This window comes from Sitophilus oryzae, unplaced genomic scaffold (assembly GCF_002938485.1).
Source record: "Sitophilus oryzae breed Bouriz unplaced genomic scaffold, Soryzae_2.0 scaffold_1447_pilon_pilon, whole genome shotgun sequence".
Lineage (NCBI taxonomy): Eukaryota > Metazoa > Arthropoda > Insecta > Coleoptera > Curculionidae > Sitophilus > Sitophilus oryzae.
In genome coordinates, this window is record NW_022146112.1 from 186909 (window position 1) to 204165 (window position 17257).

Genomic DNA, 17257 nt, shown 5'->3' on the forward strand with positions numbered 1-17257 from the left:
GTTTCTAGTCTTGGTCTTGGTCTTACTGCAAGACTCTCGCAAGTCTTGCACATTTAATGGATTATTACTAAAGGCTGGATTTTACATACACTCTATATGAAAAATCTTTAAATAAATATTATTTTAAGCAATTTAATGCAAATGAAACTTTTTGAAGAAGGAAACAAAATTTGCCCGATGTAGTGATGAGCAAATGCAAGAGCAAGACCAAGATTTACCTTGGTCTTGGTCTTGCAAATAAAAAGCTATCTTGGTCTTTTAGAAGGTAATTTACGTAATCTACGTAGTACGTAATAATGCGATTACGTAATAATTACGTAATCTACGTAGAAAATCTTTGAAAAAATGTTTTTTCAAGTAACTTAAAGTAATTCATTTAATAAAACTTTAAAAAAAGAAACAATGTTTTTCTGAAAATTTCTGTTTCTGAACAGTAAGTACTATACTACTAACGATAATTTATAATATGTATATGCGTTAATATGTTTAAACAGTAATTTAAAAGAATCTAGTTACTAGTATCTCTTCTTGCAGTTTTTGAATCTAATATTGAATCATCTTGTGTATTTATGATTTATACTGTATTTATAATTTATACAGTTGTTTTTAAAGGCCGCGTTGTCAGAGTAATATTGAACCTTCCTATGTGTATACTTTAGAGTTGAATTCTGTGTTAACTCGAACTATTTTACTTAAACGTGCATTTTACTTTTTTTAACATGTAATTACACATAACTGAGTTTATTGGTAATTACATTAAATTAAAAGAATATACAGGGTGGTCCGAACTGTATTCCGGAAACTTCGGCAGCATATTCTGCAGATAAAATTAAGAAAAATTGTTCGTATAGATGTATGTCCAAAGATGCTTAATTTCGGAGATACAGGGTGTAGAAGTTTCATTTTTATTTCTATTTTTTCCAAATAATTTAGGTATTAGTATAAGTATAGTCGATATTTGGATGAAAATTGGTGCCTGAGAGTTTTTTGACATGAGAAATTTGATTTTGATGTCAATATGACTCCTACTAGTAGAGGGCGCCACCTACATATTTTTTAACTGGTTTGAAGAGTAATAACTTTTCGTCCGTACCTGTATAAAACTGAGTAAAAAAATATACATTTACGACGCTTTTTACGTAAAAAAGATCTCTTGGTAAAAATCGCTACGAGTAATAGTTTTCGAGATATTTGGAATCGAAATTATCAATACCTGTCATCACTGACATGAATTAAACATGTTGACTAAATAGTTATTAGACTGAGATCATAAATCTGAAATGTTTTTGTACCAAAAGTTCAACAAAAACTGTTTTATCATCATTTTTTTGCAGAAAAAATATGATTAATTTAAAAAAATAAAAATTTCCCAAATTTATTATTTCAGTGAAATAACTATCTACTCAACGTGTTTATTTTTCGTTAATAATGGCATGTATTGACTATTTCTATTCTAAATATCTTGAGAACGGTTGCTCGTAGCGATTTTTACAAAGATATATTTTTTACGTAAAAAATCACAGAGATGTATATTTTTTCCCTCGATAGTTTTATACAGGTACGGACAAAATGTTATTACGCTTCAAAACAGTTAAAACACATGTAGGTGGCGCCCTCTACCAGTAGGAGTCATATTGACATCAAAATCGAATTTCTCATGTCAAAAAACTTCCGGACATCAATTTTCATCTAAATATTGACGTTATTTAAAAAATTATCTGGAAAAAATCGAAATAAAAATTAAATTTCTACACCCTGTATCTCCGAAACTAAGCATTTTAGGACATACATTTATACGAACTTTTTACCTATTTTTATCTGCAGAATATGCTTCCGAAGTTTCCGGAATACAATTCGGACCACCCTATATATTAGATACTAATTTTTTTAAAATTTAAGTACTATCTTCATATTATATGCCCATGTTGTTTTTTTTAATATTGGCAATGATCCATCTATTGATTTTCCTCAAATTCAATCGATAGTCATTTCCCAGCCAAATTGCCGGCGTTTCGTTTAGCTACAATACTCCTTGTCGTATATGGTGAACAACCCTGTATATACCATCACTAGAAATATTTGCACTTATTTAATACCCACCCTGCATAGGGTGGTTCGAATTTAAATCGAGAAACTTCGGCAATCCATTCTGCAAATAAAAATAAGTAAAAGTTCGGATAAATAATTGATGTTATAAAATGGGGGCTTCGTTTCAGAGAAGTTTTATTTTTATTTCGTTTTTTCCAAATAATTTTTGAATTATGGTCGATTTTGGATGAAAATTGATGTCTGTTTCTGTCGAACCTTTGACAAAAAAAATCCAAATTTATTACTTCAGTCTAATAACTATCTAGTCTACATGTTTATAGTTAGTTAAATGGTTAAATGTATGCATTTTGATCCCAAATATCTGAAGAACGGTTGCTCGTACCGATTTTTACCAAGATATATTTTTTGCGTTAAAAACGGCGGAAATGTATATATTTTTCTCTATGTAGTGGTAGTACCATAGTATAAGGAAACTAGTAGCTTTACTCCTTGTCAAATCCTTTGTTCTTTTTCTGCCACTTTATATGACCTCGTTCTCGCGTCCCGTGAGCACTGACGTGGCGGTATAGTCGTCGTCTATAACTAGGCAAAGTATAGTCGTGGCACTCGCCATAGTTTCACAGAGATGTATTTAGGAAAATATGAGTTCTCAATAAAATAAAATAAAAAAAATGATCATCGAGAAAAAATTTGCTTGATAACAGAATACTTTCACATTTCGTGTAAGTAACAATTCTTCTGTATCTGAAAATCTTCTGATGGGAAGAAATGCGGAAAAAATATATAATGACATATTTTTATATTTTCTATTTCAAAGAGTTTCTACAACTTTTTTTTAATTTAAAACAAGTTTAATTTTAACATAATGTGTTTTTTTTTGTAGTAATATATTGGTTAAGTGATTTTCATTGGAAAACTAATACACTGAACAACACATTTTACTAAATAATAAAATAACGTATTTAAACTTCAATAATTTCTAATAAACATTACAGAAATTTCAAAAGAGAAAAGAAGCAGGAACAATGAGAAATCAGGCGTCTAAATGCAAAACCCGACAAGTCACACATTTTTTTTTTATTGTTTCAATTTACAAGAAATCTCCCTGAATTAGACTTTATGCATGACATTTTTAAGAAATAATACGCCAGATAAATTCAATATAAATATATTATTCTTTTTAATATTCATATTTTAAATCATTTTTCATTGCGTTTTCTGTAAAATTTGTTTCAATGGACTTGGGTTTTGTATTTAGACGCCTGAAATATCATCACTACTTTCTTACGTAATAAAAGAATATTTTTTTAGTTATTGTTACCGAGTCCTGAAGGTACCGAAAGAACCGGAAATTAATCATTTCAAGTCCCGGTTCTTTGATATCTCAAAAGAACCGGGAATTTCCGGTTCTGAACCCTAGTTACCATATTATCAAGAAATTATGTTTTTTAACTAAAAACTAAAAAAAATCTCTAGATTTTTTTTCAAAAAAAATTGCGCAGAAAAATCCTGATATTTTTGTGGTCAAAATATACTACCCCTAAAAATATTTGCACTTATTTGAGACTCACCCTGTATAGGGCGATTCACGGTTATGATACGTTATAGCGTTTCCGGAACCGGAGCTGTTTTTCGGAACAGGTAATTTCGGTACCATGCCTCTAAGTAACCGGGATTTCCAGTTTTTTTCGGTACTAGCAAATTTTTGTTCAATGATGGGTGCACTTCGTTAAACAGCAAGCAAGGGATGCTTGTCAAAAATAAAATCAATAAAAAAATGAGATTTAAATGAAAATAATATCAAATTATTAAGTAGTAATCAGTCATGAGAAAATTAACCTGAACACAAACATGATCACAAATGACTCTCAAAAAAACTCAAAGCCCAATTTTTTAATTATTACTACAACCACCTTACAACGTTCGAAACTCGCAGGTCGACGGACGGAACTCAAATGAAACGCTCTGCAATCTACCGATATTCAACAGATTGTAAAAACTGGTAGAAAATATTTGGGACAGTGCAACTATTCTTTTCCTTCTACTATGTCAGTAAATTATAACTAACAAAAGCTGTTAATTTTAACACAGAATATACTTGATATTCAATTTTTTCATTACTTATATATAAAGAAAACACGCGAATATTAGTTGCTAATAGGTGTTGTTGATGCAATAGTAAAATGCTATTGAAGAAGACCCTATATACCAGATTCTGGCATTTTAAAAGAAGCTGACATTAAATAATTTTTACTGATACAGGCTAAGAGTTAATCACACTGTTTTGGAAATAATAACACGCAACCGAACAGTTAAAACAAAAAAAAAATAGAAAGCATGAAAGTATAAGCAGAGGTTTTCATCGGCATTCATTTTATCCTTATTATCTCTGGATAAAAAACAAAGTAACTCTAATTCATATTTTATGTTTTGCCTAGCATTAACGATGTCCGTTTTTCATAACCATTCCATGTCTGGTGAATGGTAACGGTATCGTCGAAGATTATTATTAAGTTATTTGATGGAATTCGGGCTAGATGCCGAGTGAAAATGTCGAACATGCCACGTAATGTTTCTTTGCTTACGCTATTTATAAGCTAAATATTTAGTACATTGTTTCTTGCATTGATATATCCGTTTAACTATTAATTTGTTACGGTATTTGATCTGGTTTGATTGATTATTGCTCTAGTAAATGTGTTATAAATAGGATTGTACTACATAAATTTGTTGTTTATTTGCATGCTAATAGGATATTGTCTGAACGTTATTTGTAAACTTTGAATTAATAAAACTTACTCTCAAGATACGTAGGATTTAAATTGAAATAATAAAACTAATAAAATTGATTAATTATAATTGTAACATGTATACAGAAGATTGTCAACATCCTGTACATTTACTTTTTTTATTTTTCAGAAGTAATTCTTGTGCTGACCTTTAAGCCAGGGACATAAACTTTACTAAAAAATGTGATTGCATCTTTAAATGTATACAGGGGTATCAAAAATTGCTGGCCTATTTTAAATATTTATTTTACATAAAAACTTCATTACTTCAAATGCAACACTCTGTATTTTTTAACATAAGTCGAAGCGGATGAAAACGCTCTTTCAAACTATATTAGGGTTTCCTATACCTATCTGGCTCAGATTTTGAATAAAGAGCGATTATTCAATACAATGGCAACAAAAAGGGCTGGTGTCGTCATGGCAATTTTCTAGTGACAGTTAGTAGCTATTTTCAAAATCGAAATTAGTTTATGGACTCTATTTAAATTTTTAGCAATTTACTTTTATTTAATTTACCTACAATAGGTTAATAATTAAGTATTTATTATTTTATGAAGAAAAACGAAGAAGTAGTTCTTTGATTTATTTTACGATGACTTTCTATAAAAGAGCCAATTATTGTAAATTTATTTTCTTCAGTTCCAACTAAAATAGGATTTTGCTTAATATATTTTTCTATAACAGTTTTACCTATCAGCTCTGCGAAGAGGACATGCACTTTTTCAAAATAACGCTTCTCAGGCAGATTCCTATTTGGATATCTTTGAACATAAACCCTTCAGGCCAAAAATCAATTTTCTTCAGAAAATAAAATCGCTAATAACATATATCCATTCCTTCCGCTATCGCGCCAGCAGATACTGCTTCATTTTTGATAGTATATGCCAAAGAATGGGGTTAGATGACTGTGGGGTTTGAGAGTAAAAAAAATCTAGAAATAACAATAAAAATTAAAATTTAAACGATTAGAAAATATTCTATCATATTTAGAGATGTTTATATAATTTATTAAAATTACTTTCCATTATACTCGTAAACCATGCCAATTTTTAACAAGGTTCGCCTGTATGTATCTATTATTTATTATTATTCATCTATTATTTTCATCCCCTTTAACACTGATATCACTACAACCATATAAGTTTGTTAATGTAACTGGTTCTGAATTTATAACAAGAAATCATATTCTTCGGCAATGGTCTATCAATTTCTAGTACAAAAAACCGAATATAGCGCTGACAGCGATCTTCATTTCCCAGCCATCGTTAACGCCGTTATTTTTTCGATCATATTGTATTATTATAACAAATTAAACATTAAACGCTGTTTCATTAAAATGTTAATTATTTTTATTGGTGACTTTATATTCCACAAAAACAAAAAATGTACACACTTATTCCTATTTACTCTATTAAAAAGCGGTACACTTAACTGTAATATAATCAATTAAATGTTATTATCGCTTTGGAGAGTCATCGCATCGAGTTCGAACACAATAGGTAGGAAATAGCTAATAGAATCTAATAACTACCTCGGTGCATTCCCAGACATTTTTTCACCATTAAGAATTCGAGTTTGGCTCGTAGCAATAACCTTATTGTTTAACATTTTCGAGAAAAAATTGTATCTGCAACGGTAAATATTACCAATGCCTTCTTTTGTAATAGAACTTTTTAATCTTAAATTTGGCTTTCCAAGCTATCAAATTAACTAACGGTACAGGCCTACAGGGTGTCCCATTGTCGTGTGTTTTACAGGGTTAAGGATGAGTAGATACTATACATGAAATATTCATAAAATTTTGCGATTAATCGAACAATTGAATAATACATAGGGAAGCTGTATTTTAAATAAGAAAGTTGGTATTGGCCACTATTACGGTACATGTCCCAAATCATGTATATCCTGTTTAAAAATAATTTGTTGGAAAAAATGGACAACAAAATTTAGTGGCGGCTCGTCAGGGTAGGCAGTAGGCGGCGCCTACCCTAAAATTTTGGCAGAATTTAAGCGGTTTACATTACATTATTTACTATTAATGTTGCCAATACATAAAAATACTATTAATCAATATTATTTTAATATTTGTGGTCTTGTATATTAAAAGATTCACTACGCTGACTGTGCCGTTAGAAAACAAAATAATTTTGACCGTTGGAGTACTGCAAGTGCCTTTGTTCGGCGATTTCTACATCGCCTACTATCAGAGTCGATGCACAACGTACGGCAGTCTTCTGTCTCTGTCTAACTCATCGTGCGGTAGCGACGCGACGTAAGTCGGAGTTAGGTTAGGTTAGTATTACTATCGTATACTAACTATCGTATTAAGGCGCGGCTTAGAGAAATCTACAGAATCCTATAAAAATTCCAACTTTAATATCTGATTTAACAAACTTGTTACATTGATACATTTCCAACGCATTTAATATTGATTTAACAAACACAAAAATGTTATAACCAACATAAATTAATGAATAAATTGCAGGTATTAATAATAGATATATAATAAAATAATTTAAGGAGAATAATCCTGGAAATATATTTCCAGAGGCTTTCAAATTCTTTGTTTTGATTGTTACTACACCATTTACAAGTACTTGGGTTGAGAGACATTTTTCATGTTTGAAATGCATTAAAATTTATAATAGAGATTCCATGAAAAATAAACGTTTATCGCGCCATTCAGGGGGGGGGGACAAATAGACGCAACTAAAATTTTGTCGCCTACCCAGTCACATGCGTCACGAGCCACCACTGACAACATTTATCAATCGATGTCTTCGAGTGTTTTTTCGATAACGACCTCATATATTTATTGTCGAGTTTATTCTATTTGGCTCTTACATACTATATAGCTTGCAGAACGTAAATGAAGTTGAAGATTGAAGATATTTTAATAACTGAATAATTATATTAATACTTATGCATCATACTCTACCTGATATCGAAACAGATTTTTCAACATCGTAATATCTACCAAAGGGGAGCTTTTCCATACCTGAAATTAAAAGAAAAATACTTTATTAGTAAGTAAATACTTAAAGATAAATATGGATAAACTATTGATAATACATGTTGCTTGTTCGTATGATAAATTATTCTGTAATACTGTATTAATATTCTTTGCAATTTTCTTTAAGAAATATGCAAAATAATTCGAATTTTAAGCTTTCCAAGAAAAAATATCGTGGTCTAGTCACTTTACTACCACGAAATCGGTTATTTTTCTGTTGAAAATAATTTCTGTGGAAGACAACTTTTTGAGGTTTCTCACAGGAATACTATTCTGTGAAAATATTTAAATAAAAATAAAAATCACTGATATCATTTTGTATTTTATTTATATGTCCAATATAAAAGTCATTGTCCCACCAGCCATAGCCTCAGTACAGCCAATCGTCTAACGTATCATTGTAGTTCCCTATCGGACCAAACTCGCATATCGGGAATGTTGCTTATACCGCTGCATATTTTCAGATTGACACAACAATGAATGGGTGTTACTATTCCCATTTATAGTTCTAATACGTATTACCGTGCACAATTTGCTTATTTTGTAGCGACTGGCTTCGGAGAGCGTTCTTTTCTATTTCGTAGAATAGAATGAAGATGCACGACGATTCTAGAAATTTTGCAATATCATCTTCTGTTACATGTACTCAACTTAATGTGCGCAGATGTTGATTAAATAAAGTTACAGAATTTATAAAGAAATGCCGCCTCAATGGAAAAAGGAAGTTTGTGTGTATCGCCTCATGTTTAATAATTGTTTCTGTTGGTAGTTAAACAAAATATTCGTTTTTGAAATGGATATTGTTTGTCAGTTGAAAATAATTGTTGTAGAACAGAAAATTAATAAACTAAATATAAAAAAATTTGAAGAAAATTTAAAAAATAGTGTCAAGTCAAACTTCTTACTAACAGCTATCAAATTGAAGGATTTGAAGGACTTGTTTGCAAAATTGTAGTTTCCACTGTTGAAAAAGTAATAAATTAAAAATTAATAAATAATTTGACTCACTTTGAAGACTCCATTCGGGTACCTCTATCCACGTGCCGAGTTTGGTTCCAATCGACCCACAAGACATTAAGAAAAATCATGATAATTTTGTCCATTTAGAGACATCAGTTCGAAACATCGAAGGCGCCATCCTGTAACCCATCCCCAATTATGTCGAACTCTACCCACATGTTTCTTCAATATCAAATTCTTAGTCCCACCCTGATGAAGATGTAAACGAAACGTCGTATTCACCTTTGCAAGGTGGGACCGTGTGCACCCTCTACCTACCAAATTTGGTCGCGATCGGACGACATCAAATTTTTACGTTTCTCACGTCAAAACTGTCACAGTGACATGTGTCGTAGACGGTCAAGTTGGTCTTAGTCAAATCCATTTTTCATTCAAATCTGACGATTTTTTCTAAGCCGTAGGCTGTCCTTACCACTTTTCCTCTCGCCTGTCGTGTCGCGTGTCGTCTCGCGTGTCGTGTCACGGCTTGGAATTTTTACTCCCAGCGTGCGTAAGGAAGTTTCGCTTCATAAATGTCTACTATTGCGAAGGCAGCGATACTTTAAAAATACTTTAACTGGTAACCACTATAATAGTTGAGGTTGGAACTTTTGGCGTTAGCAAAATATAGCAATATTTCTAAAGAAAACACTTTCACAAACCAAACAAAATACTTTAAACTCTAGACGCGCTTCTCTTTTGCTAACCAATTTTCTCCCTTTGAAAGTTCCTAAATACAAACCAAAAAAATCTTTTGTACTCTATTAACATACCAAAATATAGCAAAACAAAACCGAAATGCTAAAGTGTATATTATATGTTTATCCATTATAAATATATTATACCGAGTGCGGCTCAAATCTGGCTCACCCCTATAACTTTTTTTATTTTTTTTAGATAAAACAACGATATTTGGTATGTTAGTACATGACATAAATTAGGATTGATTGACATATTCAATTGTTTTCGGTCACTTTCGGTTTCACCTGAAATGACTACAACTTTTGATTTTTAAATACTTTATTCGATGGAAAATGACACTCTGAATATAACATATTATATGTCAATTTTTGACATTTTCGCATATGGATTATTTGAAATTGTTACATGCGGTTCATAACGACAATTTGACTCGAAATACCAAGTGCGTGGTAACAAATTATTCGTAAAAAAATGCCTTTTCCAAATATTCTAATGAGCCACTCTCGTTCCATTTGAAAAAATTGAGATATGATTAAAAATACGATTTGGGCATCTTTTAACCGGCCAGGACAAGACACTAAAAACATTAGACGATCTAATCTATTTTTCCAAGGCTCCTTGATTAAAAATTAGTGTTTTTAACACAGCCATGGCACTCTAGATTGAAATTTAAAATACAATTTGTTTTTGAACGAATATGTCAAAAGTTGACATATGATATGTCATTCGATTCAGAGTGTCATTTTCTATCGAATAAAGTAAAACACAATACCGAGGGTGTCATTTAAAAATCAAAAGTTGTAGTCATTTCCGGTGAAGGAGGAAGTGATTAAAAACAATTAAATACATCAATAAATCCTAATTTATGTCATATACTAACATACCAAATGTCGTTTTTTTATCTGAAAAAATAAAAAAGTTATAGGGGTGAGCCACTTTTGAGACGCACCCGGTATACAGATCATTTCTGTACAGGGTTAAAAATATAAAGATCTTTGTATAATGATTTTAACATTTCTTTGAACATTTCAGGCAACTTTTTTATACAAATACGACGTCATACAATATATTTTTTCTCGATTTTGATTCATATATATGTATGTCTAGCTTTTGTTGCATTAGCTTTATCATCCGTCTTCGACTGCTCCTTTATCGTTTCTTCTGTTTTCTCTTTCAATTAGCTCACACTATCGGTTAATTGGTCGCTATACCTCATTGTACCATTACATATTCATACATTATGTCATCAAAATCTCGGCCCCTCGAATGCACAGTCTTGTGTAGCAACATAATTAAAATCTTTCACTATAATGCTGACACAGTGTCTATCAGGCTCCGTGACGTTAATATTTCGAAAATGAAAAATCTACGTTGGCTACCTTTTCGGTGGAGTAAAGCATGGTAAAAATCAGGAAGGAACTTCGAGCAGGATGTTCAAGAAACTGTAATGGTGAGAATAATTGTGCGCAAAATGGCGGCGGGGTCTCAGACTCATGTCAGCAGTTAAGGGTTAAAGTGTTTGTTATTTTGTAGTGAATTATTGTTTTATTCTTTTGCACCAAGGGCCTGTTTTATATCTCCAGGTAGTGGTTAATATTGAGATTTCCTAAAGAAATCGGCATTATAGATTGTGGTAAACACCGCAATCTAAAAAGTCTATGTGGGTGTGCGCCTATTTGTAGTAAAACTTCTTGCTAACAGGTATAAAATTGGAGGATTTAAAGAACATGTGAATATAATGCTATTTCAATATAATGTTATTTTCAATTTATTTCTGTTACCTGTACTTTTTCTGTTTCCTCAATTGCCTGAAAATTTTGTGGAATACCACTCAAAATACACATTTTTATGCAAATGTCTAATTAAATAATGTTAACGCTTAAATTTATTTAAGAAGAGAAAAATTTTTGAACCTAACCAGCAATTTGTATTAATTTTATATTTAATTTATTCGTATTTATAGTGGCTTACAGTAATTTTGTTAAATTATACGAATATTCTCATTGATTGGTTTGAAATAAATATGACGATGTCCTCCAATGAAAATGCGAGTTATTTAGCTTTAATAATTCTAATTCTGAGCTAGCAAATGAGCGAAATGCTTTACCTAGACCGTTATTCAGAAGCTACAAACCTATCGATGAAAATATGTATGAAAATTTACTTTCTAGCAGACAACCAAAGAATATTGGTACCCAGTGTCAAGTTTATTATAATGTTTTTCTTAGTTTTAAATCAAATGTTTTTTGGCGTTTGCGCGCTCCTTTTTTTCTCGCTGGTGTGTCACGCTCTTGAATTTTTACTCCCATCGCGCGTAAAAAAGTTTCACTTCAAAAATGTACTCCAAATGTTTAATCTTTTTTAACTCCAAGGACTTTACTATGTAATATTTTATTATTATTTATTAACACTTACTTAGTAAGTTATTTTGTATTCTGTTATAAAGGATTTAAAGAAAAATAAGCCTCAGAAAAAATATCCCTAGGTCACTCTTTTAAAAAGTTATCACTAAAGATGAATTCAACTGGAAGATATAAAATTGGGTCTAAGCGGGCTAACGAAATATTTACAGAGAGTTGGTAGTACCTAGTTGCTGTAAATCGCCAGTTTAAGCTCCCACGACCACACCAAACATAATCATCGATCAGCCACCTGAACGTTGCTGCTGTTGTCGTTCGATGCCACTTACCATTCGACGATTTGGACAATTTTTCACACCAATTAAAATTAATTAGCAGTGCGACGCAAAGAACAAAAGTACATAGACGCATAGTTAACTATTCCCTTTATCTTCGTAATCGTGCTTAAAATTAAAACCCCATTAAGTAATTTATTGACAATATAAAGAATGATCGATTATAAAAAAATACTCGGGAGATAATAAGATGACATTTTTCGGTGACCATCCATTATCTCCGACAGGCCTACATGTCTGGTAACCGAAACTGTCAGGATCCGGTTCGATCAATTTTTGTAATGATTTTTGTTTTCGTATATTTTATACTTTATATAAGGCCGGAAAGCTTTGAGATTACACTTTTAAATCGTGCTACACAACAAACCAATTTAATAGGCATATTCGGAAAAATTCCACGGCTACTCTCTAATTATTATGGATCTAGATATCTGTGCGGAGCGGCAGTTACAAAGTTCTAATGGCCGTACCGATAGATAAACAAATAAAATGGTAAGCCGGCCCTATATTCTGTATTGTGTATATCTTTGAAATATTTAAATAAATAGCCGTACCATGACGTCTAATGGCGTTAATGTTACTAAATTACCTGGTTCCATTAGTCTATCATTTAAAAGAAAAATATATATTATTAAATTATGTTTCTTATATTCAAGATTTCTTTGTTGGATTTTATTATTTTAATATATTTATAGTCTCACCATTCAATTAGAATGGTCTTGGGACTGTCTAGTATTACTATTAGACTTTTTTTTATTACTTTATTTTAGATTTACTAGAATTTTTTGATCATACATGCATAAATAGATAGATTTTAGGTTGCAGCTTTTTGCTAATTCCACTGTGATCCTCTCAATTTACCTTAAAATGAGATCGATATCGATAGGAAAACAGTTCTTTCATTGCTTAACAGATATACTGCGTTATAACGTATCTTCTAGAAAGAGCTGTTTCACCTTCCCATTGTTCTGGTAAATTTATCATTCTAGGTATTTGTTGCTCACGTACTGTTTACCATTTTTATAATTGTTCTTTCAACATTAGAGAAAGATTGTAATCTGATCAGTTGTCCTTGTTTGGCCATTTTATCTAAATATTCGTTGCATTTGTGATCCTCATACCACACCCAGATTAAAGTAACTTTGCTACGTTCTTCCAATTCCCAAAAGGTTCTAGCCTTTCTTTCCCAAATATACAAACTTTGTCGTTTGAGATTCAGAGCATCGCAGTGACATATTATGCGCTTCGCTGTTTCAGGATCTTTATTGCAGGGTCTGGTTTGTAGCTGGTACAGCCAAGATTTGATACATATTGTGCTTGTTTCGGTTCAACACTTGACAGTCATATGCCCTATCAAGAGACCTGTTGTAATCCGCACTTTATTCCTGCTAAGCATTAGAAGTTCCTTTGTGGCATTAGAGCTATGTCCTTGAATAAAGGCTTTGCTATGCCTGTGCTCCTGTCTGTTTCTCCACTGGGCATTATGCTTTTTCATGATGCAGAGTATTAGTGCACCACGGGCCATACATTTGGGTATTCCCGGTACTGGCTCTGGACCAAGATGCCGATGATCCTTGCCTAACTAATTCATCGTTGCCTTGGATGCCGCTATGGCTCGGCTCCCAGAATAATTTAATTCTGTTCCTTAGTGCCAGACCTCCCAGTTCACCCAGGCATTTCCAGGTGAGTCTCGAAGATACATTTGAGCTCATAAGCGCTTCAAGTGCCGCCTGACTGTCCGAGAGAAACGTTGAATATGCTTACTGAAAAGTTCCTGTCATCCCTGTCACCACTAAACAAAAAATAACACTCCAAACAGTCTGATCCCATAAATGGCATTGATGAACCTAGTTTTTCATCTGCTTTTTTGTTGCCCTTGTGACTCTCATCCCTCGATATATCTAGAATATAAAGACACAAGGATCACAAGGGTAACGAAAAGGCAGATGAAATAACCAAACAAGGCTCATCAATGCCATTCATAATACCTTTCAGCAGCGTTGTAAAAGAAGTCACGAGAATACTAACATACCAAATATCGTTTTTTTATCTGCAAAAATAAAAAAGTTATAGGGGTGAGCCATTTTAGGGATGCACCCGGTACAACTGCTCTTAATAGTGCTGCCTTATTATTCCTTCTATAAACAACAAAGGATTGGTGTCATTTCCTATTATCTAGACAAAAGTATAGTTAAACGGTAAAATATACCTACTATTTCATATTTTCAAGAATATTTGTGACATCGGAAAAAATCTCCATACGTGTATTCTCAATTTCAATATTCCCTTTCCGTTTCGAATCCATTCAACGGCTCATCTATCATATAGCACGTCCTGCACGCCACGGCAAGAAATCCGATAGAGAAATTTCGAGACGTAAATCCGCGTGGAGAAATCAAACGCTTCGGCTCTGAAGTTTCCGTCATACGTAGTCTCATTATGAATATAGCAACATAAATTTGCCCGGTCGGAATGCCAGGGAAAGAATGAAAGAGAAAACCTGTTGCAGCGTGTGGTGGTAGTAGGCCGTACGCTCGGGCAACGTAAATATTTTACGTAAAAAATGGCTTTTACATAGAGAACTAGATAGCCGGTGCATTTGTTTTCCTTATGCAGGCCAACGTAGCGTTCGCATATTTGTCTGGAGATTATCTACGGTCGGTGGTAGCAAATAACATTTGTGATTTATTTATCTTTATATTAATTCTAGCGATTTTTAATAAAATAAATAATTTTTAAATAGAAATACTGGGTGCATCTTAAAAATGGCTCACCCCTATAACTTTTTTTATTTTTTCAGATAAAAAATCGAGATTTGGTATATTAGTATATGACATAAATTAGAACTGATTGACGTATTCAATTGTTTTCTGTTACTTCCTGTTTCACCGGAAATTACAACTTTTAGTTTTTAAATGGTACCCTCAGTGTTTTGTTGCTTTGTTCGATAGAAAATGACACTCCGAATAGAATAACATATCATATGTCAACTCCTGACATTTTCTATTCGAAGAACCATATTTGGTTTATTTGAAATTGCAATATGCGATCCAAAACGACAATTTGACTCGAAATACCAAGTGTGTGGTACCAAATTATTCGTAAAAAAATACTTTTTCCAAATAAGCTAATGAGCCACCCTCGTTCCATTTGAAAAAATTGAGATATGATTAAAAATACGATTTGGGCATTTTTAACCGGCCAGGACAAGATACCAATAACACTAATATCTCACCGACACTTTACGACATCGTCTGTAGATATTGAAAAAGTTTTGCTTGCCGTATCGGTGAGAACCAGCCCCTGGACAGCCTACCTGATGAAGGGTAGGCTCCAGAAAACGGTTGTGGGAGTGGAACTTGGTTCCCCCCTTTACGACAAGCAAAACAATTTTCTTTTTACTTTTTATTTTTTTTTCTCTACTTTCGATTTTTCGAAATTAGAAAAAATACACAGCTAAGAGCAAGAAAATAGTATTTAAGATATTAATAACATTAGACGATCAAATCTATTTTTCCAAGGCTCCTCGATTAAAAATAATTAGTATTTTTAACACAGCCATGGCACTCTAGATTAAAATTTTAAATTCAATTTTGTTTTAAGCAAAAATGCCAAATGTTGACATATGATAAGTCATTCTATTTAAAATGTCGTTTTCTATCGAATAAAGTAAAAAAATACAGAGGGTGCTATTTAAAAATCAAAAGTTGTAGTCATTTTCGGTGAAACAGGAAGTGACAGAAAACAATTGAATATGTCAATCAATCCTAATTTATGCCATATACTAACATACCAAATCTCGTTTTTTTATCTGATAAAATAAAAAAGTTATAGGGGTGAGCCACTTTTAAGACAATATTTTTTAATTAATTTAATAATTTGTATTGTTTTCGTGCTGGTAAAAAAATGTACTTACTAAATCCAAGTTGTTTAAATAGGTTAATCACAAAAGATTTTTTTTTTAAATTTCAAAATATATTCCAAATACAAATCGTAATGCGCGTCTACTACAGAACTCTAACTGGCTCTTTGTAAAACACTATTACAATAAATAAATTACAAAAACTAAATTAAACACAAATTTTTTATCAGAAGTTTTGGCCTTGCCACCGCTTTCTTAATTATAATCTTCAGTATAGTTTTGAGATTATTTATTTATTATTTTTATTAGATTGACTTTACCATTTGATTTTTTTTAAGATATCAAGGGTTAATTAAAAATAGTTTTTCAAAAACACGAATATAATTTTTATAACACGGTATCATCAACATCAACATTTTCATCAACATCCTCACATACTCTCTTTGTAGTTGGGCCCATTGTAGTCTATTGTTGGCTATGCGGACCCAAGTTAACCCTGCTAATTTCCCAATATCATGGTCCTATCTCAGGTTCGGTCTTCTTCTAGGTCTCTTAATTACTCGTGAGTACCATGCTGTAATCTTTGTGGTCCATCTGTTGTCCTGTGTCATTCTTGCCAGATGTCCTTTCCATTGCCATTTGAAGGATTTGACTGTGTAGAATTACATCTATTACCTGGGTTTTTTGTCGTACAACACGGTATAGTACTAAGATTTGAATCTTTATTTTTGACAACAGAAAAAATGTCTAGAGCATAAAGTCCTTAACTGGTTGAGGAACTGTAGAGAATATAAATATATAAGATTGTATAGGAGGGAGGAAGATAATCATCGTGAAATTATAGATCAATAGAGTATAACACAAGTATAAATAGTTATAACTCAAGAAAGAGGAACACAATATTATCATACAGTACCAGGGCTTTGACAAAAGCCAGTATCTGAGACAGTTTTAGTTCTACATCTCCGATATCAGTCGTACTAAAGTATATTTATGGCAGGAACGGTTGTCATCTTGGTGCATTCAATGATGACTTTCTTCTGATATTGCCTTATTTTCCCTACAGAATGTACATTCGCCGATAATTCTTAGCTTCAATCAACTGAGATGTCCATTGAGGAAATAGTGTCCCAAATCCTGTGACA

At 32.2% G+C, this 17257-nt stretch overlaps 1 protein-coding gene across 3 annotated transcripts in view; it reads right to left on the reverse strand.

Moving 5' to 3' along the window:
* LOC115877355 (protein dachsous) overlaps nt 1-17257 on the reverse strand; it is a 569521-nt gene that overhangs the window by 124539 nt on the left and 427725 nt on the right. The window contains exon 2 of one of the 3 annotated variants that reach the window (XM_030893497.1): nt 7780-7839. The exons of the other annotated variants lie outside the window; for them this stretch is intronic. Coding sequence (XP_030749357.1) covers nt 7780-7806 — 27 coding nt within the window. The 5' untranslated portion in view covers nt 7807-7839. The remainder of the gene's footprint in view (nt 1-7779; nt 7840-17257) is intronic. 3 annotated transcript variants of the gene reach the window in all.